The sequence below is a fragment of the Passer domesticus genome, unplaced genomic scaffold, assembly GCF_036417665.1.
Source record: "Passer domesticus isolate bPasDom1 unplaced genomic scaffold, bPasDom1.hap1 HAP1_SCAFFOLD_128, whole genome shotgun sequence".
Taxonomy (NCBI): domain Eukaryota; kingdom Metazoa; phylum Chordata; class Aves; order Passeriformes; family Passeridae; genus Passer; species Passer domesticus.
Window position 1 is genome coordinate 130,290 of NW_026989920.1, and position 26,508 is coordinate 156,797.

Sequence of the window (26,508 nt, forward strand, 5' to 3'; positions counted from 1 at the left end):
CATCCTGGACCCCCAAAATCCATTATTGACCCACAAAGTCTATTATTGATCCTTGGGGATCCATCCCAGACCCCCCAAAATCCACCCAGGACCCCCCAAAATCCATCCCAGACCCCCCAAAATCCACCGGGGACCCCCCAAAATCCACCCAAGACCCCCCAAACCCCCCCGGCCCCTCGCAGACCCCTCCCCACCCTCCGGTGCCACCGCGGCGGGACCAAAAAGGGGCGAAACGACCCCAAAACGCCCCCGGGGGCTCCCCCCCGAGGAGAGCCCCCCCTGGCGCCAGCTGCGCCCCCTCCCCAAAACCACCAGAAATGGGTAAAAAAACCGGGAATTTGGGTGGGGGGGCGCGAGTGGGGGAGGGGGAGGGGAAAGGGAAAGGGGGGGAGGGGAAAGGGAAAGGGGGGAGGGCACGGGGGTCTCCCCACCCCCTCCCCTTTTTTTGGCCCCTCCCCCTCGCGGGGTTGAACTTCCGGGTCGGCCCCTCCCCCCCTCCATTGTCCGGGGCGGCCGCGCGGGGGTCTCGGGACCCCTCCCCCACCCCGGGCGCGTTTTGGGGCGAATCGGCCCCGATCGGGGGGCGGGGGGAGGGGCGGCCATGGCGGCCGGGCGGGGGCGGGGCGGGGGAGGGGCGGGGCGGGGGAGGGGCAGGAGGAGGAAGGGGAAGGCGGCGGCGCGGGGGGGGGGCGGGGGGCGCGGAGCCCCCCAACATCTGCGGGGAGTGCGGGAGGGGCTTCGCGCGCCGGGGGGCGCTGGACAGGCACAGGAGTGACCACCGACAGAGTGACCACCCGAGTGACCACCGACAGAGTGACCATGGCCGGAGTGACCACCAGAGTGACCACAGCACTGACCACTGGAGTGACCACGGACAGAGTGACCACAGCACTGACCACTGGAGTGACCACGGACAGAGTGACCAGGGACAGAGTGACCATGGCCGGAGTGACCACCACAGTGACCACCACAGTGACCACCGGAGTGACCACTGCCGGAGTGACCACGGACAGAGTGACCACAGCACTGACCACTGGAGTGACCACGGACAGAGTGACCACAGCACTGACTACCAGAGTGACCACTGGAGTGACCACGGGAGTGACCACCGCAGTGACCACAGACAGAGTGACCACAGCACTGACCACCCGAGTGACCACCGACAGAGTGACCATGGCCGGAGTGACCACCAGAGTGACCACAGGAGTGACCACCGAAATGACCATGACCAGAGTGACCGCAGACAGAGTGACCACGGGAGTGACCACGGACACGGGAGTGGCCAAGGGAGTGACCACAGTGCTGACCACGGCTCTGGGCACAGCGCTGACCAAGGCAGCGGTCAGTGGGGTGGCTCCGGACAGCTGGACATCAGTAATGGTCAGCGGGAGCACGGCAGTGGTCAGCGAGGTGGCCGCAGGCAGAGGAGTGACCACAGCAGTGGACAGAGCAGCTCCGGACAGAGGAGTGACCACAGCAGCGGTCAGCAGGGCGGCTCCGGACAGCCGGACACGGACAGCGATGACCACCACCCCCCCCAGAGCAGCGGTCAGCAGCGGGGCAGCGATGACCCCAGCGATGACCACGGTGATGACCACAGCAATGACCACGGTGATGACCACTGTCCACTCACCTGCCCGGACTGCGGCCAAAGCTTCGCGCTGAGCGTCCACCTGCAGCGGCACGGCCGCGGCCACACCGCAGTGACCAGTGCTGGCCATGCTGTGGTGACCGGAACTGGCCGGAGCTGTGCTCAGGCCACACTGACCAGCACCAGCTGTGCTGCATTGACCAGCCCTGCCCAGGCCACGCTGACCATCCCTGGCCGGAGCTGTGGCCATGCTTCACTGACCAGCATCAGCCACGCCACACTGACCAGCACTCCCCAGGCCACGCTGACCAGCACCAGCCATGCTGCACTGACCAGCACTGCCCGGACCAAGCTGACCATCCCTGCCCAGGCCACGCTGACCAGAACCAGCCACACCACGCTGACCAGCCCCAGTGATGCCAAGCTGACCAGCCCTGCCCAGGCCACGCTGACCATCCCTGGCCGGAGCTGTGGCCAGACCACACTGACCATCCCTGCCCACGCCGCGGCCTCGCCGCCCGAGTGCCTGGACTGCGGCCAACCCCCGGCGCCGCAGCCTGGCTGCCGCCGCTCCGGCCACTCCGGCCACGCTGACCACAGTGACCGCACTGACCACACTGACCACATTGACCACACTGACCACACTGCCCGCAGTGACCGCACTGCCCGCGCTGCCCGGCGCCGCTGCGGCCGCCCGGCCGTGGCCAACACGTGCGGCGAGTGCCGGCAGAGCTTCGGGCAGAGCTCGGACCTGGCCAAGCACCGGCGCGTGCACACGGGGGAGCGGCCGTACGCCTGCGGCCTCTGCGGCAAGCGCTTCAACGTCAGCTCCAACCTGAGCCGGCACCGCCGCACCCACACGGGCGAGCGGCCGCACGGCTGCGCCGACTGCGGCAAGCGCTTCAGCGACCGCTCCACGCTGCGCCAGCACCGCCGCACCCACACCGGGGAGCGCCCCTACGCCTGCGGGCTCTGCGGGAAGCGCTTCGGCCGCGCCTCGCACCACAAGCGCCACCAGCGCACCCACGCCGGGGGGAACGGGGGCACTGGGGGGACTGGGAGCGCCATGCAGGGGTGGGGGGTCCCCAGGCAGGGCTGCTGAGGGGGTTTCAGTAAGGAAAAAATAAAGAGAATTTGGAATATTGGGGTTTTGTTGGGGGTTTTTGTGGTGGCGGGTTGGCGGTTTTGGGGGGTTGGGTTGGGTTTTCCCAGTCCTGGTCCCAGTCCCAGTCTTGGTCCCATCCCAGTCCCAATCCTGGTCCCATCCCAGTTCCAGTCCCAGTCCCATCCCAGTCCCATCCCAGTCGCAATCTTGGTCCCATCCCAGTCCCATCCCAGTCCCAGTCCCAATCTTGGTCCCATCCCAGTCCCATCCCAGTCCCGTCCCAGTCCCATCCCAGTCCCATCCCAGTCCCAATCTTGGTCCCATCCCAGTCCCATCCCAGTCCATCCCAGTCCCATCCCAGTCCCCCCCAGTGCCCCAAACCGGAGCCCCCCCGACCCCTGGACCCTCCCCCATGACCCCCCCCTCTGATGACATCACCCCCACCCCATGACGTCACAGTGATGTCACAGCACCCCGATTCTGGGGGGATTTTGGGGAGTTTATTAAAAGCCGGGAGGGAAATTTGGCAAAATCCGCGCCCCCCCCCAATAAATACACAGCTTCGAGGGGGCGGGGCTTGGCTGCGGCAGCCAATCAGCGCCGGCCACGCCCGGCCACGCCCCCGCCGTGGGTCACAGCCCCCCACGGCTGTGGGGCACTCGGGGTCACGCGGGGTCACTCCGGACACCACCTGGGGGTCACTCTGGGCTCCACTTGGGGGTCAGTTTGGCCCCACTCAGTGGTCAGTTGTGGCCACACTTGGGGGTCAGTTTGGCCCCATTTGGGGGTCACTTGTGGCCACACCTAGGGGTCAGTCCGGGCCCCCCTTAAGGGTCACTCTGGGCTCCACTTAGGGGTCAGTTGTGGCCGCACTTGGGGGTCAGTCCAGGCCCCCCTTAAGGGTCAGTCCAGGCCCCACTTGGGGGTCACTTGTGGCCACACTTGGGGGTCAGTTTGGCCCCACTTAGGGGTCAGTCCAGGCCCCCCACTTAGGGGTCAGTCCAGGCCCCACTTGGGGGTCACTCTGGACACCACCTGGGGGGTCACTTGGGGGTCAGCCCCCACATCCTGCCATGGGTCAGTCCAGGCCCCACTCGTGGCTCAGTTCCTGCCCCGCTCAGGGTCACTCAGGGGTCAGTTTGTCCCCACTCGGGGGTCACTCCGGGCCCCACTTGGGGGTCAGTCCGGGCCCCCTTAAGGGTCAGTCCAGGCCCCACTCGGGGGTCACTCCGGACCCCACTTAGGGGTCAGTTTGGCCCCACTTGGGGGTCAGTCCAGGCCCCACTTAGGGGTCAGCTGTGGCCTCCCCTGGGGGTCAAACCGTGTCTGACTTGGGGGTCACTCCGGGCCCCACTCGGGGGGTCAGTCCAGGCCCCTCTCAGGGGTCACTCAGGGGTCACTTTGTCCCCACTCAGGGGTCACTCGTGGCCGCACTTGGGGGTCAGTTCCTGCCCCACTCGGGGGTCACTTTGTCCCCACTCAGGGGTCACTCGTGGCCGCACTTGGGGGTCAGTCCAGGCCCCACTCGGGGGTCAGTTCCTGCCCCACTCAGGGGTCACTCAGGGTCACTGTCCCCTCCCAGGGGTCACTCAGGGGTCAGTCCGTGCCCCACTGTCCCCCGTGGGGCTGCAGGGCCGGGGGTCACTGCGGGGTCACCCCGTGGGTCAGTGCCGGGCACTGGGGGTCACTCCAGGGGGCTGTGGGGTGCTGGGGGTCACTCCAGGGGTCACTCCGGGGGTCACTCCAGGGGTCGCTCCAGGGGTCGCTCGGGCACGGAGGGCCCTGGTGGTCACTCTGCTGGTCACTCTGGTGGTCACTCTGGTGGTCACTCCAGGGGTCATTCAGGGCGGCCGTGGGGCTGGGCCGGTCACTCTGGGGGTCACTTGTGGCCGTGGGGCTCTGTTGGTCACTCTGGGGGTCACTCTGGGGGTCTCTCAGGCCTGCAGGGCTGTGCTGGTCACTCCATTGGTCACTCCGTTGGTCACTCCGTTGGTCACTCTGAGTGGCCGTGGGGCTGTGCTGGTCACTCCAGGGGTCACTCCTCTGGTCACTTGGGGTGGCCGTGGGGCTGTGCTGGTCACTGGGCCGGTCACTCAGGGGGTCACTCCTCTGGTCACTGCGGTGGTCACTCAGCTGGTTGCTCAGGGGGTCACTCGGGTGGTCACTGTGGTCACTCGGGTGGTCACTGTGGTCACTCCGGTGGTCACTGGGCTGGTCAGTGTGCTGGTCACTCCGGTGGTCACTGTGGTCACTCGGGTGGTCACTGTGGTCACCGAGCTCGGCCGAGAGCGCCTCGAAGGCGCGCAGCATGGCCGCCCGCACGCACTCGGTCAGCGCCGGAACGTCGGCCGGGCCCAGCCCCCGCGTGGGCAGCGGGGGCAGCACCTGGATCACGCAGTGCCCTGAGGGACCCCAGACCCAAATCAGAGAGACCCCAGACCCAAATCAGAGAGAGACCCCAGACCCAAATCAGAGAGACCCCAGACCCAAATCAGAGAGACCCCAGACCCAAATCAGAGAGAGACCCCAGACCCAAATCAGAGAGACCCCAGACCCAAATCAGAGAGACCCCAGACCCGCGGGGGCAGCACCTGGATCACGCAGTGCCCTACGACCCCAGACCCAAATCAGAGAGACCCCAGACCCAAATCAGAGAGACCCCAGACCCAAATCACTCCTGAGAGACCCCAGACCCAAATCAGAGAGACCCTGAGAGACCCCAGACCCAAAAACCCTGAGACCCCAGACCCAAATCACCCTGAGAGACCCCAGACCCAAATCAGAGAGACCCCTGAGAGACCCCAGACCCAAATCAGAGAGACCCCCTGAGAGACCCCAGACCCAAAAAACCCTGAGACCCCAGACCCAAATCAGAGACAGACCCCAGACCCAAATCAGAGAGACCCCAGACCCAAATCAGAGACAGACCCCAGACCCAAATCAGAGAGACCCCAGACCCAAATCAGAGACAGACCCCAGACCCAAATCAGAGAGACCCCAGACCCAAATCAGAGAGACCCCAGACCCAAAACACCCCACAGCCAGACCCAGACCCACAGAGTGACCCCAGACCCGCGGGGGCAGCACCTGGATCACGCAGTGCCCTGAGGGACCCCAGACTCAAATCAGAGAGAGACCCCAGCCCCACAGGAAGCCCCCAGCCCTATATGAAGCCCCCAGCCCCACACAAAGCCCCCAGCCCCACAGAAGCCCCCCGCCCCTCACCGGCGGTGAAGCCCCCAGCCCCACAGAAGCCCCAGCCCCACAGAAGCCCCCAGCCCCACATGAAGCCCCCAGCTCCACAGAAGCCCCCAGCCCCACAGAAGCCCCCAGCCCCACAGGAGCCCCCAGCCCCCACAGAAGCCCCCAGCCCCACATGAAGCCCCCAGCTCCACAGAAGCCCCCCGCCCCTCACCGGCGGTGAAGCCCCCAGCCCCACATGTAGCCCCAGCCCTGTATGAAGCCCCCAGCCCCACAGGAAGCCCCCAGCCCTGTATGAAGCCCCCAGCCCCACAGGAGCCCCCAGCCCCACAGAAGCCCCCAGCCCCACATGAAGCCCCCAGCTCCACAGAAGCCCCCAGCCCCACAGGAGCCCCCAGCCCCACAGAAGCCCCCAGCCCCACAGGAAGCCCCCAGCCCCATGTGAAGCCCCCAGCCCTATATGAAGCCCCCAGCCCCACAGAAGCCCCCAGCCCCACAGAAGCCCCCAGCCCCTCACCGGCGGTGAAGCCCCCAGCCCCACAGAAGCCCCCAGCCCCACAGAAGCCCCCAGCCCTATATGAAGCCCCCAGCCCATGTGAAGCCCCCCGCCCCACAGGAGCCCCCAGCCCCACAGGAGCCCCCAGCCCCACAGAAGCCCCCAGCCCCTCACCGGCGGTGAAGCCCCCCGCCCCACAGGAGCCCCCAGCCCCACAGGAGCCCCCAGCCCCACAGAAGCCCCCAGCCCCACAGAAGCCCCCCGCCCCTCACCGGCGGTGAAGCGCCGCTCGCGTTTGCTGTAGAAGTGCTGGTAGGACGAGATCACGATGGGCACCACGGGCACCTGGGGGGCACCACGGGCTGGGGGGGCTGCTCCTGACCCACAGCTGCCCACACCTGCCCCACAGCACCCACAGCTGCCCCACAGCACCCACACCTGCCCCATAGCACCCACAACTGCCCCATAGCACCCAGAACTGCCCCACAGCACCCACAGCTGACCCACAACCACCCCGTAACACCCCCAGTCCCCCATACCCACCCCATAGCGCCCCATAACCGCCCCCCAGCCACCCCAGAGCACCCCTTAGCCCCCTATAACTGCCCCACAGCCCCCCCATAACCACCCCCCAGCCCCCAGAACCACTCCGTAACACCCCATAGTGCCCCATAACTGCCCCACAGCACCCCATAACCACCCCATAGCACCCCTTAGCCCCCGATAACTGCCCCATAACCAGCCATAGCCCCCCATAACTGCCCCATAGCCCCCCATACCCACCCCATAGCCCCCCTCAGGCCCCATAACTGCCCCATAACCAGCCCGTAACACCCCATAGTGCCCCATAACCACCCCCCAGCACCCATACCCACCCCATAGCCCCCCATACCCACCCCATAGCCCCCCATAACCGCCCTATAGCCCCCCATAACCGCCCATAGCCCCCCATAACTGCCCCATAGCCACTCATACCCGCCCCCCGTGCCCACGTACCTGGGCCTGCACGGCCAGGTGGAAGGCGCCGCGCTTGAAGGGCAGCATGGAGCCGCTGTGGTTGCGCGTGCCCTCGGGGAACACCCACACCCGCACCTGGGGGCACGGCCGGCTGTGGGGCTGCCCCAGAACCAGCCTGGAACTGCCCAGAACCACCCCATAACTGCCCCACAGCCAGCCCAAAACTGCCCCAGAGCCAGCCCGGAACTGCCCCAGAACCACCCCATAACTGCCCCACAGCCAGCCCAAAACTGCCCCAGAACTGCCCCAGAGCCGGCCTGGAACTGCCCCATAGCGCCAACGGGGCTGCCCCAAAGCTGCTCTGTAACTGCCCCATAGCGCCCCATAGCACCCCAAAACTGCCCCAGAGCCAGCCCATAACTGCTGCAAAACCCCCCATAACCCCCCAAAACCACCCCATAGCACCCCAAAATCACCCCATAACCACCCCATAACTGCCCCATAACCACCCCATAGCACCCCAAAAGCACCCCATAACCACCCCATAACTGCCCCATAACCACCCCATAGCACCCCAAAAGCACCCCATAACCACCCATAACCACCCAAACCCACCCCATAACCACCCCACATCCCCCCCGACGCACGTCCTGGCTGAGCATGGTGTGGGCGGCCTCGGCCATGACGCTGATGGCGTCGTGGGTCCTCTTGCGGTCGATGAAGATGATGCCCCCGAGCCAGCAGACCACGCCCACGGCGCCCATGTAGAGCAGCTCGCGCTTGGCGATGGGGACGCAGCGGTCTGGGAGCACCTCCATCATCCCTGGGGGGTGTGGGGCACGTGTGGGGTGTGTGGGGTTATGGGGTGCACATTTGGGGTGTGCCACAGCTGCCCCATGGCTGCCCCATGCAGAGCAGCTCGCACTTGGCGATGGGGACGCAGCGGTCTGGGAGCACCTCCATCATCCCTGGGGGGTGTGGGGCACGTGTGGGGTGTGTGGGGCACGTGTGGGGGTGTGTGGGGCACGTTTGGGGTGTGTGGGGCACGTGTGGGGTGTGTGGGGCACATGTGGGGCTTTGGGGTGTGTGGGGTTATGGGGTACATGTGGGGCTGGGGCAGTTTGGGGCTCTATGGGGCAGCTGTTGGTCAGGGATCTGTGGGGATCTATGGGGCAGGATCTGTGGGGATCTATGGGGTCAGGGCTCTGTGTGGATCTATGGGGATTTGTGGGTCAGGGCTCTATGGGGCAGGATCTATGGAGTCAGGGATGTGTGGGGCAGGATGTGTGGGGCAGGATCTATGGGGCAGGATCTATAGGATCAGGATCTATGGGGCAGGATGTGTGGGGCAGGATGTGTGGGTCATACCCAGCAGATCCAGGGAGCTCTGGTGGTTGCTGACCACCACGTAGGGCTGGGATGGGTCAGGGCTCTATGGGGTCAGGCTCTATGGGGATCTATGGGGTCAGGGCTCTGTGGGGATGTGTGGGGCAGGATCTATGGGGCAGGATCTATGGGGCAGGATGTGTGGGTCGTACCCAGCAGGTCCAGGGAGCTCTGGTGGTTGCTGACCACCACGTAGGGCTGGGATGGGTCAGGGCTGTATAGGATCAGGATCTATGGGGATCTATGGGGTCAGGGCTCTGTGTGGATCTATGGGTCAGGATCTATAGGATCAGGATCTATGGGGCAGGATCTATGGGGCAGGATCTATAGGGCAGGATCTATGGGGCAGGATGTGTGGGTCGTACCCAGCAGGTCCAGGGAGCTCTGGTGGTTGCTGACCACCATGTAGGGCTGGGATGGGTCACTGGGGTCAGGGCTCTATGGGGCAGGATCTATGGGGCAGGATCTATGGGGCAGGATGTGTGGGTCATACCCAGCAGGTCGAGGGAGCTCTGGTGGTTGCTGACCACCATGTAGGGCTGGGATGGGTCACTGTGGGGTCAGGGCTCTATGGGGATTTATAGGGTCAGGGCTCTATGGGGCAGGATCTATGGGGCAGGATCTATGGGGCAGGATGTGTGGGGCAGGCCGTACCCAGCAGGTCCAGGGAGCTCTGGTGGTTGCTGACCACCACGTAGGGCTGCCGTGGGGGGAAGTGCTGCGCCCCCCTGACCTCCATGCGGATCCCGTAGAGGCGCTTGACGTGCTGCATCAGCCCCCGGATGATCCTGGGGACAGGGAGGGCTCAGACCCCAAAAAACTGCCCCAAAAACCCCAAAAACTGCCCCAAAAGCCCCAAAACTGACCCACAGAACCCCACATATCCCATAGATACCCCACAGAACCCCAACTGCCCCATAGAAACCCCATAGAAACCCCAAAAACCCCACAGAGACCCCGTGCTGCATCAGCCCCCGGATGATCCTGGGGGTACAGCACAGTCAGACCCCAAAAAACTGCCCCAAAAACCCCAAAAACTGCCCCAAATACCCCACAGAAACCCCACTGGACCCCAATACCCACCCAAACCCCCAATAACTGACCCAGAACTGACCCAAAACCGGCGGAATTCACCCCAAATCCCCCCCTCACTTCATGTTCTCCACGTCTCTGCCTCTCAAAGCGCACAGGGGGATGGCCAGCAGGGCCAGCAGCAGGATCCAGCCGTTGTAGAAGCCCCAAATCCCCCATAACTGACCCCAAACCCCCAATAACTGACCCAAACCCGGCGGAATTCACCCCAAACCCCCCCTCACTTCATGTTCTCCACGTCCCGGCCGCGCAGGGCGCACAGGGGGATGGCCAGCAGGGCCAGCAGCCCCAAAACCACCCCAAATCACCCCAAAACTGACACAAATCACCCCATAAACCCCAATAACGGACCCAAAACGGGCGGAATTCACCCCAAACCCCCCTCACTTCATGTTCTCCACGTCCCTGCCCCTGAGGGCGCAGAGGGGGATGGCCAGCAGGGCCAGCAGCAGGATCCAGCCGTTGTAGAAGCCCCAAATCCCCCATAACTGACCCCAAACCCCCAATAACTGACCCAAATCCCCCATAACTGACCCCAAACCCCCAATAACTGACCCCAAACCGGCGGAATTCACCCCAAACCCCCCTCACTTCATGTTCTCCACGTCCCGGCCCCTGAGGGCGCACAGGGGGATGGCCAGCAGGGCCAGCAGCAGGATCCAGCCGTTTGTAGAAGCCCCAAATCCCCCATAACTGACCCCAAACCCCCAATAACTGACCCAGAACGGACCCAAAACGGGCGGAATTCACCCCAAACCCCCCTCACTTCATGTTCTCCACGTCCCTGCCCCTGAGGGCGCACAGGGGGATGGCCAGCAGGGCCAGCAGCAGGATCCAGCCGTTGTAGAAGCCCCAAATCCCCCATAACTGACCCCAAACCCCCAATAACTGACCCAAAACCGGCGGAATTCACCCCAAAACCCCCCTCACTTCATGTTCTCCACGTCCCGGCCCCTGAGGGCGCACAGGGGGATGGCCAGCAGGGCCAGCAGCAGGATCCAGCCGTTGTAGAAGCCCCAAACCCCCGAGATCACCCCAAATCCCCCATAACTGACCCAGAACGGACCCAAAACGGGCGGAATTCACCCCAAACCCCCCTCACTTCATGTTCTCCACGTCCCGGCCGCGCAGGGCGCACAGGGGGATGGCCAGCAGGGCCAGCAGCAGGATCCAGCCGTTGTAGAAGCCCATCTTGCAGAAGAAGCGGAAGGAGCCGCAGCGCTCGTACAGCAGCGGCAGCAGCAGCAGCGCCAGCGCCAGCGCCGCCGTGCCCACCGTCACCTCCATGGCGCCTGGGGGGCAGAAAAATGAATAAATTTACTTTAAATTGTGCTCTGGGAATCCTGAATTGTTCCCTCTGTGGAGCCCGGGGTCAGGGAGCAAAAAATCCTGGGGATTTGGGGTGAAAAATGCAAAAAAAGACATAAAAAAGTCAAATTTTCGCTCCCCACCGTCACCTCCATGGCGCCTGGGGGGGGATAAAAATAATAAAATTTACCCTAAATTAATTTAGAGAAATTCTGAACTGTCTGCTCTGTGGAGCCCCGGGGTCAGGGAGCAAAAAATCCCGGGGATTTGGGGTGAAAAATGCCAAAAACCACGTTAAAAACTGTAATTTTTGCCCCCCACCGTCACCTCCATGGCGCCTGGGGGGCCAAAAAATAATAAATTTGAATTTAAATTATCCTCACAGAATCGTGAATTGTTCTCTCTGTGGAGCCCCGGGGTCAGGGAGCAAAAAATCCCGGGGATTTGGGGTGAAAAATGCAAAAAAAAGACATAAAAAATTCAAATTTTCACTCCCCACCGTCACCTCCATGGTGCCTGGGAGACCCAAAAAATCACAATTTTAATCTAAATTAATTTAGGGGAATTGTAAATTATTATCTCTGTGGAGCCTGGGGACAGGAAGCCCAAAATCTCAAGGATTTGGGGGCAAAAATGACAAAAAATACAAATAAAAAACTCAATTCTGCGCCAAAATTACCAAAAAAATCCCAAATTTAACCTGAATTAATTTAGGGGAATTGTAAATTATTATCTCTGGAGCCTGGGGACAGGGAGCCCAAAAATCCCAGGGATTTGGGGGCAAAAAATGACAAAAAATACAAATAAAAACTAAATTCTGCCCCAAAATTACATTTGGGAATATTTAAATTGTTCCTCTTGTGGGAAATGGGGGTCAAGGATCCCAAAAAACCCCAAATTTGCCCCAAAATGACATTTGGGGACCCCCAGATTCCCTCCCCAAGGACCCCTCCCCGAATTTCCCCTCAGGACCCCCAAAATTCCCTGAAATCCCCCAAAATTCCCCCCAAAATCCCCCCAGAAGCCCCAAAATCCCCATTTTCATCCCAAAATCCCCTCACAGCCCCAAAATCTCCCAATTTCCACCCCCAAATCACCCCAAAATCCCCAAATTCCCCTCAGGATTCACCAAATCCCCAATTTTCACATAAATTTCCCAATTTCCACCCCCAAAATCCCCTCAGAACTCCCAAAATTCCTCATTTCCACCCCAAATTCCCCTCAGAAAATCCAAAATCCCCAATTTTCACCCAAAAAACCCCATTTTCACCCCAAATTCCCCATTTCCAACCTCAAAATCTCCTCAGGATGCTCAAATTCCCCTCAGGACTACAAAATCCCCCATTTCCACCCCAAATTCCCCTCAGGATCCCCAAAATCCTCTCAGGACACCCCAAATCCCCTCAGGATCACCCAAATTCTTCATTTCTACCCCAAAATCCCCTCAAGACCCCCAAAATCCCCAATTTCCACCCCAAATTCTCCATTTTCACCCCGAATTCCCAATTTCCACCCCAAATTCCCCTCAGGACCCCCAAAATCCCCCGTTTTTACCCCAAATTCCCCTCAGGACCCCCAAAATCCCCCGTTTTTACCCCAAATTCCCCTCAGGACCCCCAAAATCCCCCGTTTTTTACCCCAAATTCCCCTCAGGACCCCAAAATCCCCCGTTTTCACCCCAAATTCCCCTCAGGACCCCCAAAATCCCCCGTTTTCACCCCAAATTCCCCATTTCCACCCCATTTCCACTCCCAATTCCCTTCAGAACCCCCAAATCGTCCAAATCCCCTCGGGCTCCCTAAATTCCCCTTTTACACCCCAAATCCTAATTTTCACCCCAAATTCCCCTCAGGACCCCTGAAATCCCCCATTTCCAGCCCAAACTCCCCATTTTCACCCCAAATTCTCCATTTTCACCCCGAATTCCCAATTTCCACCCCAAAATCCCCTCAGGCTCCCCAGATTCCCCTCAGGACCCTCAAGACCCCCAAATCCCCAATTTTTATCCCAAATTCCCCTCAGGATCCCCCAAATCGCCCAAACCCCCCGGGGCTCCCCAAATCCCCTTAAGACCCCCAAAATTCCCCATTTCCACCCCAAATCCCCTCAGGAGCCCCCAAACTCCCCTCAGGACCCCCAAATCCCCAATTTTCACCCCAAATTCCCCTCAGAAACCCCCATGTCCCCTCAAACTCCCCATTTCCACCCCAATTTCCCCATTTCAACCCCTAAATCCCCTCAGAACCCCCCAAATCCCCTCGGGCTCCCCAAATTCCCCTCAGGATCCCCCAGATCCCCTCAGGACCCCCAAAATCCCCCATTTCCACCCCAAATTCCCCTCAGGCTCCCCAAATTCCCCTCAGGACCCCTCAAATCCCCCATTTCCACCCCAATTTCCCCGTTTCCACCCCAATTCCCCTCAGAACCCCCCAAATCCCCTCGGCTCCCCGAATTCCCCTCAGGACCCCTCAAACTCCCCATTTCCCCCCCAATTTCCCCATTTCCACCCCTAAATCCCCTCAGAACCCCTGAAATTCCCCATTTCCACCCCAATTTCCCCGTTTCCACCCCAAATTCCCCTCAGAACCCCCCAAATCCCCTCGGGCTCCCCAATTCCCCTCAGGACCCCCCAATTTCCCCGTTTCCACCCCTAAATCCCCCGAAACCGCCCCAGATCCCCTCGGGCTCCCCCAGTTCCCCTCACGGGCCCCACCCCGCCCCGCCCTCCCCTCAGGGCTCGGCCGGGCCCGGCCCGGCGGCTCCGGGCGGGGCAGCCCCGGCCCGGCAGGGCCGCGAGCGCCCCCAAAGGAGCCCCGGGAGCCCCGGGGAGCCCCAAGGACCCCCGGGAGCCCCAAAATCCCCGCGGGAGCCCCGACACCCCCTCAGGCCCCGCCGGTACCGGGAGGGGCGGCGGCTGCGGCGGCGGCGCGGGCCCGTCCCGCCGCCGGAAGCCGCGCCGCTGATTGACAGCGCGCGCAGCCAATCGCTCCTTCAAGCCGCGCGGCTGGCCCCGCCTCCTCGCCACTGCGTGGTTGCCGCGGTAACGGGCAGGCGGGAAATTGCGGCGTCGCCACGGCAACGCGGTTCCCCAGCTCTGATTGGGTGAAGCAGCTGCTTGTCAAGGAATGTAACTAATCAGCGCGCGGAGACCCCAGACCCAATAGGAAGCTCTTCGTAAAGGGCGGGTCTTCGCTGGTCTCCACCAATAGCAGCGGGGTAATTTGATTGACAGGCGCGGCGGCCAATGGGAAGGGAGGGATGCGTGAGGGGAGAGGGAAGATGGCGGCGGCCAGGACGGCCTGTGAGCGGCTGTTGCAAAAAAACCCCAAAAAAGTTCCTAAAAAACTCCCTAAAAATTTCCAATAAACTCACCCAAAGTTCAACCAAAAAATCACAGGAAGCCCCCCCAAAAAATTCGTTAAAGGTGAAACAAAAAATTCCCAATATTTCCCCCAAAATCTGCAAAAAAATCACAAAAAAAACCACAAAAAATTCCCGAAATTTCTCAAAAATAAAACAAAAAATTCCCGAAATTGCCCAAAATCCCCCAAATTTTCCCCAAAACTCCCAGATTTCCTCAGCCCCTCCCCCCCAGACAGAATCCAGGTGAATTTTTTTTACTTTTTGGGATTTTTCCCCAATTTTTTATTGATTCGGGTAAAAAACGCTGCTGGGGGCAGGGCAGAAAAAGGCTCCGCCCCTTTAAGAGGCGTGGCCTCACAATTAACCACACCCACATATGCAAAAGAGGCGGGGCTTCACAGTAGGCGTGGCTTAGCTCAATTCCCTTGGGGGCGTGGCCTCAACATTGTGGATTTTAAGGAGTGGGCGTGGCCTAATGCAAATCTGGGTGGGGCTTAAAGATTATTATTGGAAATGCTATTTAAATAAAGGGCGTGGCTTAAATATGCAAATTACTAGAAGGGCAAGGCCCTGAACAATGCTTTTTAGGAAGGGGGCGTGGCCTAAACCAACAAGATTTTAGAATAAGGGGCGTGGCCTCAGACATGCAGATTTTAAAGGGGCGTGGCTTCAAATAAAATTCATTCTAAGGGGGCGTGGCCTCAGACTCTCTTTTTGAAGGGGGTGTGGCTTAAACTCTTGATCCCAAGGGGGCGTGGCCTCAAAAGTCACATGTTTCTAAGGGGGCGTGGCCTCAACCACATGGGTGTGAAGGGGCGTGGCTTAAACTCAATTTAATGAAGGGGCGTGGCCATAAACACCTTCTTTTAAAGGGGGCGTGGCCTCAAACATTTGGGTTTTAAGGGGGTGTGGCTAACCTATCAATCCTATGAGTGGGCGTGGCCTCAAACACGTGGTTTAAAGAGGGCGTGGCTTGAAACATTTGGGTTTTTAGGGGGCGTGGCCAAAACTGTCAAACTCGTTGAGTGGGCGTGGCTACAAACACGAGTTTTAAAGGGGGCGTGGCCTCAAATATTTGGGTTTTAAGGGGGCGTGGCTTAAACCCGATCCCGTTGAGTGGGCGTGGCCTCAAACACGTGGTTTAAAGGGGGCGTGGCCTGTGATATTTGGGGTTTGGGGGCGTGGCCTCAAATATTTGGGTTTTAAAGGGGGCGTGGCTTAAACTCTCGATCCCACTGGGTGGGCGTGGCCTCATCCTGCTTGCTTTGCAAAGGGGGCGTGTCTTTCACCGGAAGTGGGCGTGGCTCAGGCTCCGTCGCCCCCCAGGCTGATTGGGCGGGCTCTGCGGGTGGGCGTGGCCCGGGCGGGGGGCGTGGCCCGGGCGGGGGGCGTGGCCGGGCGGCGCACGTGGATGACACGCGTGTCCATGACCTCGCAGTCCACCTGCATCATGGGCTGGGGGCCGCGCAGCGACTCTGGGGGAAAACGGGGCAGAAACGGTTAAAAAGTACCAAAAATGGCATTTCCTGAAATCAGGAATCCTGAAAATTGGAATTTCCTAAATTGGAATTGCCCAAAAAGTTGGGATTTCCTGAAATTAGAAATCCTGAAAATTGGGATTTTCTTAATTGGAATTGTCCAAAATTGGAATTTTTTAAATCGGAATTTCCCAAAAATTGTGATTTTCTAAATTGGAATTGCCAAAAAAATTGGGATTTCCTGAAATTAGAAATCCTGAAAATTGGGATTTTCTAAATTGGAATTGCCCAAAAATTGGGATTTGCTAAAATTAGAAATCCTGAAAATTGGGATTTTATAAATTGGAATTGCCCAAAAATTGAAATTTCCTAAAATTGGAAAATCCTAAAATTTGAATTTCAAAAAAACTTGAATTGCCCAAAAATTGGGATTTCTCAAAATTGGGATTTCCTAAAATTGGAATTTCCTAAAATTAGAAATCCTGAAATTTGGGATTTTCTTAATTGGAATTGCCAAAAAAGTTGGGATTTCCTGAAATTAGAAACCCCAAAAACTGGGATTTTCTTAATTGGAATTGCCCAAAAGTTGGGATTTTATTATATTGGAATTGCCCAAAAATTTGGGATTTCCTAAAATTGGAATTTCTAAAAATTGGAATTTCCAAAAATTGAAATTTTGTAAAATTGAGATTTCGTAAAATTGGGATTTCTAATATTTGAAAATCCCAAAAATTGGAATTTTCTAAATTGGAACTGCCCCAAAATTGGGATTTTCTAAATTGGAATTGCACCAAAAAATTGGGTTTTGGGGTGTTTTGGGGGGGATTTTTGAGAGGTTTTTGGGGGTATTTTTTGGGGGTTTTAAGGGGGATTTTTGGGGTGATTTTGGGGTGTTTTTGGGGTGTTTTTGGGGTGATTTTGGGTGTTTTGGGGGGGATTTTTGAGAGGTTTTTGGGGTATTTTTGGGGGGTTTTAAGAGGGATTTTGGGGTGTTTTTTTGGGTGTTTTTGGGTGTTTTTGGGGTGATTTTGGGGTGTTTTGGGTCTCCCCTCACCGTTGAGAGCCGCCGCTGGCATCACCAGGGACATTTTGGGCCTCGAGGTTTTGTTGTGGCTCCGGGCTGGGAGGAGCAGATGGTCCTGGAGGCACCAAAAAACCCCCAAATTATCCCCGAAATCCCAGCAAAAACCTCTCCTAAAATCCCAGCAAAAACCCTCCCCAAAATCCCAGCAAAAACCCTCCCCAAAATCCCATAAAACCCCCCAAATTCCTCCAAAAAAATCCCAAAAAATTCCCCAAAATCCCCCAAACCCCCAAAACCCTCAAATTCCCCCCCAAACCCCTAAAAATCCCCCCTAAAATACAAAAAAAATCACAAAAAACCCCAAAAAATCCCCTTAAACCGCCCCAAGAAATCCCAAAAATATCCCCAAAAATCCCCAAAAATCCCCAAAAAATCCCCCAACTCCCCAGAACCCCCAAGCTCCCCGAATTCCCCCAAGACCCCCAAATTCTCCCAAAAATTAAAAAAAAAAATCACAAAAAAATCACAAGAAAATCACAAAAAACCCCAAAAAATCCTGTTAAAGCCCCCAAAAAATCCCAAAAAAATCCCAAAAATCCCCAAAAATCCCCCAACCCCAATAAACCCCAAACCCCCGAATCCCCCCAAATCCCCTAAAAATCCCCCCTAAAATACAAAAAATATCACAAAAAATGCCAAAAAATCCCCTTAAAACCCCCCCAAAACTCCCCCGAAAAAATCCCCAAAAACCCCAAACCCCCCAAAAGTCCCAAACCTCCCCCAAAAATACAAAAAAAATCACAAAAAAATCACAAAAAAAATCACGAAAATCACCAAAAAATCACCAAAAATCCCCTTAAACCCCCCCAAACTCCCCCCAAAAAATCCCAAAAAAAATCCCAAAAAATCCCCAAAAATCCCCAACCCCTCAAAAACCCCTAAAAACCCCCCAAAAATACAAGAAAATCACCAAAAAATCACCAAAAAATCACCGAAAAATCCCCAAAAATCCCCTTAAACCCCCCCAAAACCCCTCCAAAAAATCCCAAAAAATCCCAAAAAAATCCCCAAAAATCCCCAACCCCTCAAAACCTCCTGAATCCCCCCCAAAACCCCTAAAAACCCCCAAAAAATACAAGAAAATCACCAAAAAATCACAAAAAAATCACTGAAAAAATCACCAAAAATCCCCTTAAACCCTCCCAAAACCCCTCCAAAAAATCCAAAAAATCCCAAAAAATCCCCAACCCCTCAATAACCCCTAAAAACACAAGAAAATCACAAAAAAAAAAATCACCAAAAAATCACCAAAAATCACCAAAAATCACCAAAAATCACTAAAAAATCACCAAAAATCCCCTTAAACCCCCCAAACTCCCTCCAAAAAATCCCAAAAAAATCCCAAAAAATCCCAAAAATCCCCAACCCCTCAAAACTCCTAAAAACCCCCCAAAAATACAAGTAAATCACCAAAAAATCACCAAGAAATCACAAAAAATCCCCTTAAACCCCCCCAAACTCCCCCCAAAAAATCCCCAAAAAAATCCCAAAAAATCCCCAAAAATCCCCAACCCCTCAAAACCCCCTGAATCCCCCCCAAAACCCCTAAAAACCCCCAAAAAATACAAGAAAATCACCAAAAAATCACAAAAAAATCACTGAAAAATCACCAAAAAATCCCCTTAACCCTCCCAAACTCCCCCCAAAAAATCCCAAAAAAATCCCAAAAAATCCCCAAAAATCCCCAACCCCTCAAAACCCCTAAAAACCCCCCAAAAATACAAGAAAATCACCAAAAAAATCACCAAAAAATCACTGAAAAATCCCCAAAAATCCCCTTAAACCCCCCCAAAACCCCTCCAAAAAATCCCAAAAAATCCCAAAAAAATCCCCAAAAATCCCCAACCCCTCAAAACCCCCTGAATCCCCTCCAAAACCCTAAAAACCCCCAAAAACACAAGAAAATCACCAAAAAATCACCAAAAAATCCCCGAAAAATCACCAAAAATCCCTTAAACCCCCCCAAAACCCCTCCAAAAAATCCAAAAAATCCCAAAAAATCCCCAACCCCTCAATAACCCCTAAAAACACAAGAAAATCACAAAAAATCACCAAAAAATCACAAAAAATCACCAAAAAAAAATCACAAAAATCACCAAAAAATCACAAAAAATCCCCTTAAACCCCCCAAAACCTCTCCAAAAAATCCCAAAAAATCCCAAAAAATCCCCAAAAATCCCCAACCCCTCAAAACCCCTAAAAACCCCCCAAAAAATACAAGAAAATCACAAAAAAAATCACAAAAAAATCACAAAAAAATCACCAAAATCACCAAAAAATCCCAAAAATCCCTTACACCCTCCCAAACTCCCCCCAAAAAATCCCAAAAAAATCCCCAAAAATCCCCAAAAACCCCCAAAGCCCCCCAGACCCCCGAATCCCCCCAAACCCCGTACCCTGTGGAAGGACACGACGTAGAAGGTGTCGTCCCTGCGCGCGATGGCCGCCGGCACCGGCGGCTCCGCGGGGGCCCCCAAGAGCCGCAGCTGCCCCGGGGGGGGCCTGCCACGGGGAGGGGGAGATTTGGGGAAGTTTTGGGGAAATTCGGGGGTTTTGGGGGGATTTGGGAAAATTTTGGGGAAAATTTGGGGGGTTTTGAGGGAAATTCAGGGGATTTTGGGGGGATTTGGGGGGTTTTTGGGGATTTTTGAGGGATTTTTGAGGGTTTTTTTGGGGGAATTTGGGGAAACTTTGGGGATTTTTTGGGAGATTTTGGGGTTTTGAGGGGATTTTGGGGGAAATTTGGGTGTTCTGGGCGAAATTTGGGGAGTTTGGGGATTTGGGGAAATTTTGGGGATTTTTGAGGGATTTTTTGGGGGATTTTGGGGGAAATTCGGGGGATTTTGAGGGGATTTGGGGAAATTTTGGGGATTTTTGAGAGATTTTTTAGGGTATTTGGGGAATTTTGGGAAAATTAGGGGGATTTGGGGGACATTTGGGGGATTTGGGGGATTTTGGGGAAAATTCAGGGGATTTTGGGGGAAATGTGGGGGTTTTGGGGGGATTTAGGGAAATTTTGGGGGTTTTTGAGGGATTTTTTGGGGGATTTTTGGGGTTTTTGAGGGGATCTGTTGGGGGATTTTTGGGGATTGGGGGAATTTTGGGGGGATTTTGGAAAGTTTAGGGGGATTTGAGGGGTTTTTAGGGGGGATTTGGGAGGGCTTTTGGGGAGAGTTGGGGGGATTTGAGGACTTTTTGGGGGGAGTTTGGAGGGGTTTAAGAAGATTTTGGGGTGTTTTGGGGGATTTGGGAATTTTTTGGATTTTTTTGTGGAGAATTTGGGGAGGTTTAAGGGGATTTTTGGAGGGTTAAGAGGGATTTGGGGAATTTTTGGAGGGGTCTGGGCAGGATTTGGGGGGAATTTGGGCGGTTTTTGGGGCTGGGGGGATTTTGGGGCTCCATGAGGATTTTGGGGGGGGTCCAGGAGGGTTTTGGGGTCCCCAAATTTGGGGTCTCACCTCTCAGGCCGGAGGGGCGTGGCCGGGAGCAGCCCCGCCCCCCCCGGGCCCTTCCAGGGGGGCGAACCCTGAAACTGCCCCAAAAATTGGGGGGGGAGGGGAGGTCAGAGACCCCCAAAAACCTCCCCAAAATCCCCTCCCCCAAATACCCCCAAAACCCCCCCCAGAACCCCAAAATCCCCCCAAAAACTCCTCAGGACCCCCCAAAAACCTCCCCAAAATCCCTTGGGACTCCCCCAAATCCCCCCGGGACGCCCCAAAACCACCCCAAATCCCCCCTAAAACATTTTGGAACCCCCAAAACCTCTCTGGGACCCCCAAAATCCCCCAGGACCCCCCCAAACCCTCCAAAATTCTCCCCAAAACCCCCCTGGGACGCCTCAAATCCCCTTGGGACCCCCAAATCCCCCAAAACCCCCTTGGGACCCTCCCAAATCTCCCCAAATCCCCCTAAAATTCCCCCAAAACCTCCCCAAAATTCCCCCCAAAACCTCCCCAAAACCCTCCAAAATCCCAAAATCCCCACAAAACCTCCCAAAATCCCAAATTCCCCACAAAACCTCCCCAAAATCTCCCCCAAAACCTCCCCAAATCCCCCCAAATCCCAAAAAAAATCCCAAAACTCCCCCCAAAACCTCCCCAAATCCCCCCAGAACCTCCTCAAAATCCCAAAAATGCCCCCAAATCCCCCCAAAACCTCCCCAAATCCCAAATTTTCCCCCCAAAATCCCCCCCAAACCTCCCCAAATCTCCTCAAACTCCCCAAATTCTTGAAAATTCCTCCCAAAACCCCCCCAAATCCCCCCCAAAACCCCCCTGGGACCCCCCCAAACCTCCCCAAATTCCCCCAAATCCCCCCCAGGACCCCCCAAACCTCCCCAAAATCCCCCCCAAACCTCCCCAAATCCCCTCAAACTCCCCCAAATTCTTCAAAATTCCTCCCCAAACCTCCCCCAATCCCCCCAAAACCTCCCCAAAATCCCAAATTTCCCCCCAAACCCCCCCAGCCCCTCACCTGCCCGCGGGGGGGGCTCGGGGGGCTCCCCCCGGGGGTCCCCCTTGGCTCCTTTTGCTCCTTTTGGCTTTGGTGCCTCCGCACCCAGCCCCGCAGCTCGTCCGCCAGCCTGCCGGGCGGGGCCAAAACCCCAAATCCTCCAAAACCTCCTCAAAATAACCCCCAAATCCTCCCAAAACCCCCCAAATCCTCCCAAAATCTCCTCAAAATAACCCCCAAATCCTCCCAAAACCCCCCAAATCCTCCAAAACCTCCTCAAAATAACCCCCAAATCCTCCCAAAACCCCCCAAAATCCTCCCAAAGTTTTGTCAAAATAACCCCCAAATCCACCCCAAAACCCCCCAAATCCTCCAAAACCTCCTCAAAATAAACCCCCAAATCCACCCAAACCCCCCCAAAATCCTGTCAAAATAATCCCCAAAATCCTCCCAAAACCTCCTCAAAATAACCCCCAAATCCACCCCAAAATCCACCCAAAATCCTCCCAAAATCCTGTCGAAATAAACCCCAAAATCCTCCCAAAATCCTCCCAAAATAAATCCCCAAATCCACCCCAAAACCCCCCAAAATCATGTCAAAATAATCCCCAAAATCCTCCAAAATCTCCTCAAAATAAACCCCCAAATCCACCCCAAAAAACCCCAAATCCTCCCAAAACCTCCTCAAAATAACACCCAAATCCTCCCAAAACCCCCCAAAATCCTCCAAAAATCCTGTCAAAATGAACCCCAAATCCTCCCAAATCTCCTCAAAATAAACCCCCAAATCCACCCCAAAACACCCCAAAACCTCCTCAAAATAACCCCCAAATCCAACCCAAAACCCCCCAAAATCCTCCCAAAATAAACCCCAAAATCCTCTCAAAATCTCCTCAAAATAAACCCCAAATCCACCCCAAAACCCCCCAAAATCTCCCCAAAATCCTCCCAAAGTAATCCCCAAAATCCTCTCAAAAAAAACCCAAATCCTCCCAAATCTCCTCAAAATAAACCCCCAAATCCACCCCAAAATCCACCCAAAATCCTCCCAAAGTCCTGTCAAAATAAACCCCAAAACCCCCCAAAATCCTCCCAAAATCCTGTCAAAATGACCCCCAAATCCTCCCAAAATCCTCCCAAAATAAACCCCAAAATCCATCCCAAAAAACCCCAAAATCCTCTCAAAATAAACCCCAAATCCTCCCAAATCTCCTCAAAATAAACCCCAAATCCACCCCAAAACCCCCCAAAATCCTCTCTAAATAAACCCCAAAATCTTCTCAAAATAAATCCCAAAATCCACCCCAAAACCCCCCAAAATCCTCCCAAAATCCTGTCTAAATGAACCCCAAATCCTCCAAAAATCTCCTCAAAATAAACCCCCAAATCCACTCCAAAACCCCCCAAAATCTCCCCAATATCCTCTCAAAATAATCCCCAAAATCCTCTCAAAAAAACCCTAAAATTCTTCCAAAATGCTCTCAGAATAAATCCCAAATCCGCCCAAAATCCACCCCAAAATTCTCCCAACGTCCTCTGAAAATAAACCTCGAAATCCACCCAAAAAACCCCAAAATCTCCCCAATATCCTCTCTAAATAAACCCCCAAATCCTCCCAAAAAAACCCAAATCCTCCCAAAACCTCCTCAAAATAGTACCCAAATCCATCCCAAAACCCCCCAAAATCCTCCCAAAATCCACCCAAAATAAATCCCCAAATCCACCCCAAAAAACCCCAAAATCCTCTCAAATAAACCCAAAAATCTCCCAAAATCTCCCCAAAATCCTCCCAAAATAAACCCCAATATCCACCCCAAAAAATCCCCAAATCCTCCCAAAATCCCCCAAAAATCCCCCCAAAATCCCCCCTAAAACCGCCCCAAAACACCCAAAACCCCACCCAAAATCCCGCTCAAAATCCTCCAAAAATTCCCAAAAAATTCCTCCAAAATCTCCCCCAAAATTTAAAAAAATTCCTACCAAAAAAATCCTCCAAAAAACCCAAAAAAACCCCAAAAAATCCCCACAAACTGCCCAAAAAAACCAAAAATTTCAAAATTTCTCCCAAAATCTCTGAAAAAATCCTAAAAAAAAACCCAAAAAAATCCCAGAAAAAAATTTCCAAAATTCCCTAAAATTGCCCCAAAATTCCCAAAAATCCCCAAAATCCCCAAAATTTCCCCAAATTCCATTTTTTACCTGAGGGATTCGCTGCGGTTGAAGCTGCGGCACTCGGGGGTGGGGGAGGGGCCGCGGGGTGGGGGAGGGGCCCCACGGGGCCAGCGAGGAATTCCTGCGGGGGGGGGAGGGGAAACACAAAAAATTTGGGAATTCCCCAAAAAAAATTCGAGATTTCCCAAAAAAAAAATTGAATTTTTTCCCAAAATCTGGATTTTTTTTTTAAAAATGGGATTTTCCCCCCAAAAATTCAATTTTTTTCCAAAGAAAAATTTGAGTTTCCCCAAAATTTGGAGATTTTCCCCCTCAATTTTTGGGAATTTGGGACAAATTTTATGGAAATCCCCAAAAATTTCAGGTTTTGCCCCAAGTTTTTGGGAAGTTTTTCCCAAAAATTCAGGATTTGCCACAAGGTTTGGGGATTTTCCACAAATTTTTTGCAATTTTCCCAAAATTTTGGGAATTAATCCCAAATTTTGGGGTGAAATCCCCCCAAAAAAGGAATTTTGAGGAATTTTAGGGGAATTTGGGGGAATTGGGGACTTTTGGGGGAATTTGGGCGATTTTGGGGAAATTTTGGGGTTTTTTCTTTGGGAATTTTGGGGGAATTTTTGGAGAAATCTTGGGGAATTTTGGGGGAAAATTTTGGACAATTTTTGGAGAAATTTGGTCAATTTTGGGGGAATTCCAGGGGATTTTGGGGGAATTTTGGGCAATTTGGGATAAATTTTTGAGGGAATTTTTTGAGGAATTCTTGGGAATTTTGGGGAAATTTGGAGAAATTTTTTAGGAAATTTTGGAGAATTTTGGGGGAAATTTTTGGGGGAATTTTGGGGGGAACTTTCGGGAAATTTTGGAGAAATTTTGGGGGAATTTGGAGAAATTTCTGGGAAAATCAGAGGAATTTTTGGAGAAATTTTTGTGAATTTTAGGAGACATTTTGGGGGGAATTTGGAGGAATTTTTGAGGAAATTTTGGTGAATTTTGGAGAAAATTTTTGGGGGGAATTATGGGGAAATTTTTGGGGAATTTGGGGGGAATTTTGGGGGGAACTTTTGAGGATATTTGTAGGAATTTCTGGGAAATTTACAGCAATTTTTGGGGAAATTTGGAGGAAAATTTGGGCAATTTTGAGGGACAATTTTGGGCGATTCTGGGGGAATTTTTGGGGGAAATTCGGGTGAAATTTTGGATGATTTTGTGGGAAATTTTGTGAATTTTGGGGAAATTTTGTGGGGAATTTTTTTGAGTTTTTGGGGAATTTGGGGATTTTTGAGTCAATTTTGGGGGAAATTTTGGGATTTTGGGGCAATTTTGGGGTCAGTTTTGGGGTTTTTGGGGGTCCTTACCTGAAGGGGCCGCGGGGGCGGGGCCGGGGCTCCGGGGGGGGTCCCCAAATCCCGGGGGGGGCCCCGAGGTGGGGGAGGGGCCCCGGCTCCGGCCCCACCCCCAGGAGGCGCCGCCCGCGGGGGGGCGGGGGAGGGGCGGGGCCCGGGGGGGGGCTGCGGAAAAAAGAGAAAAAAATGAAAATTTGGGGTTTTTGGGGTTTTAAAGGAATTTTTAAATTTTATTTTGGTATCATGGAGATTTTTTTTTTAGTATTTTTCAGTGATTTTTTCCTTTTTTTTTTTTTGTGGGTATTTTATGATATTTTCAGAGTTTTTTTTTTTGGTATTTTTTTTCATATTTTTTAGGGATTTTTGGGCTATTTTTTGGTGTTGTTGAGGTTTTTTTTTTCAGTATTTTTCAGTGATTTTTTCCGGTGTTTTTCTGTGTTTTTTGTGGGTATTTTTTGATATTTTCAGAGATTTTTTTTTCATATTTTTTAGGGATTTTTGGGCTATTTTTTGGTGTTGTTGAGGTATTTTTTTTTAGTATTTTTCAGTGATTTTTTCCGGTATTTTTTTGTGTTTTTTGTGGGTATTTTTTGATATTTTCAGAATATTTTTTTTTAATTTTTTTCATATTTTTAGGGATTTTTGGGCTATTTTTTGGTGTTGTTGAGGTTTTTTTTCAGTATTTTTCAGTGGTTTTTTTCCAGTATTTTTCTGTGTTTTTTGTGGGTATTTTTTGATATTTTCAGAGATTTTTTTTTCATATTTTTTAGGGATTTTTGGGCTATTTTTTGGTGTTGTTGAGGTTTTTTTTTTAGCATTTTTCAGTGTTTTTTTTCCAGTATTTTTTTGTGTTTTTTCTGGGTATTTTTTGATATTTTCAGAGGTTTTTTTTTTGGTATTTTTTTCATATTTTTTAGGGATTTTTGGGCTATTTTTTGGTGCTGTTGAGGTTTTTTTTTCAGTATTTTTCAGTGGTTTTTTCCGGTGTTTTTCTGTGTTTTTTGTGGGTATTTTTTGATATTTTCAGAGATTTTTTTTTCATATTTTTTAGGGATTTTTGGGCTATTTTTTGGTGTTGTTGAGGTTTTTTTTAGTATTTTTCAGTGTTTTTTTTCCAGTATTTTTTGTGTTTTTTGTGGGTATTTTTTGATATTTTCAGATTTTTCTTTTTTTATTTTTTTCATATTTTTTAGGGATTTTTGGGCTATTTTTTGGTGTTGTTGGTGTATTTTTTTCAGTATTTTTCAGTGATTTTTTCCGGTATTTTTTGTGGTTTTTGTGGGTATTTTTTTGATATTTTCAGAGGGGTTTTTTTGTATTTTTTTCATATTTTTTAGGGATTTTTGGGCTATTTTTTGGTGGTGTTGAGGTATTTTTTTTTAGTATTTTTCAGTGATTTTTTCCGGTATTTTTTTTGTGGATATTTTTTTATATTTTCAGAGATTTTTTTTTGTATTTTTTTCATATTTTTTAGGGATTT

At 53.5% G+C, this 26,508-nt stretch overlaps 3 protein-coding genes across 4 annotated transcripts; 1 reads left to right on the forward strand and 2 right to left on the reverse strand.

The window, feature by feature from the left end:
• Positions 1–601: 601 nt before the first annotated feature.
• On the forward strand, positions 602–2,693 carry LOC135291821 (zinc finger protein 697-like). The gene is made up of 2 exons (XM_064406071.1): positions 602–607; positions 726–2,693. The coding sequence occupies exons 1-2, from the start codon at positions 602–604 to the stop codon at positions 2,691–2,693; spliced, it is 1,974 nt and encodes a 657-aa protein (XP_064262141.1).
• A 481-nt stretch (positions 2,694–3,174) lies between these two features.
• On the reverse strand, positions 3,175–14,330 carry LOC135291813 (1-acyl-sn-glycerol-3-phosphate acyltransferase alpha-like). Of its 2 annotated transcripts, XM_064406061.1 has the most exons (7): positions 14,036–14,330; positions 10,931–11,120; positions 9,391–9,524; positions 7,998–8,173; positions 7,390–7,485; positions 6,666–6,738; positions 3,175–5,098 (listed from the first exon to the last, which is right to left on the reverse strand). In XM_064406061.1, exons 2-7 carry the CDS (start codon positions 11,113–11,115, stop codon positions 4,338–4,340), a joined length of 1,425 nt encoding a protein of 474 aa, XP_064262131.1. In that variant the 5' UTR covers positions 11,116–11,120; positions 14,036–14,330; the 3' UTR covers positions 3,175–4,337. The 2 variants fall into 2 exon arrangements, with proteins under 2 accessions (XP_064262131.1, XP_064262130.1); XM_064406060.1 differs by lacking the exons at positions 9,391–9,524; positions 10,931–11,120; positions 14,036–14,330 and adding an exon at positions 9,230–9,296.
• A 656-nt stretch (positions 14,331–14,986) lies between these two features.
• Positions 14,987–25,193, reverse strand: LOC135291822 (cyclic AMP-dependent transcription factor ATF-6 beta-like; the record flags this gene model as incomplete). The annotated part of the gene is made up of 7 exons (XM_064406072.1): positions 14,987–15,974; positions 17,032–17,116; positions 19,458–19,563; positions 20,520–20,593; positions 21,535–21,643; positions 23,713–23,806; positions 25,041–25,193. Coding segments are annotated over 7 exons (791 nt in total), but the record flags the coding sequence as incomplete, so codon positions are not given.
• Between the last annotated feature and the right edge of the window lie 1,315 nt (positions 25,194–26,508).

Excerpts from the sequence above, each read along its gene's own strand:
- LOC135291813 (XM_064406061.1), bottom strand. The coding sequence starts at position 11,115 with ATGGAGGTGACGGTGGGCACGGCGGCGCTGGCGCTGGCGCTGCTGCTG. Across the intron at positions 7,486-7,997 it reads ACACCATGCTCAGCCAGGAC|GTGCGGGTGTGGGTGTTCCC; the intron begins GTGCGTCGGGGG and ends CCGTGCCCCCAG. Across the intron at positions 6,739-7,389 it reads ACCTGGCCGTGCAGGCCCAG|GTGCCCGTGGTGCCCATCGT; the intron begins GTACGTGGGCAC and ends GGTGCCCCCCAG.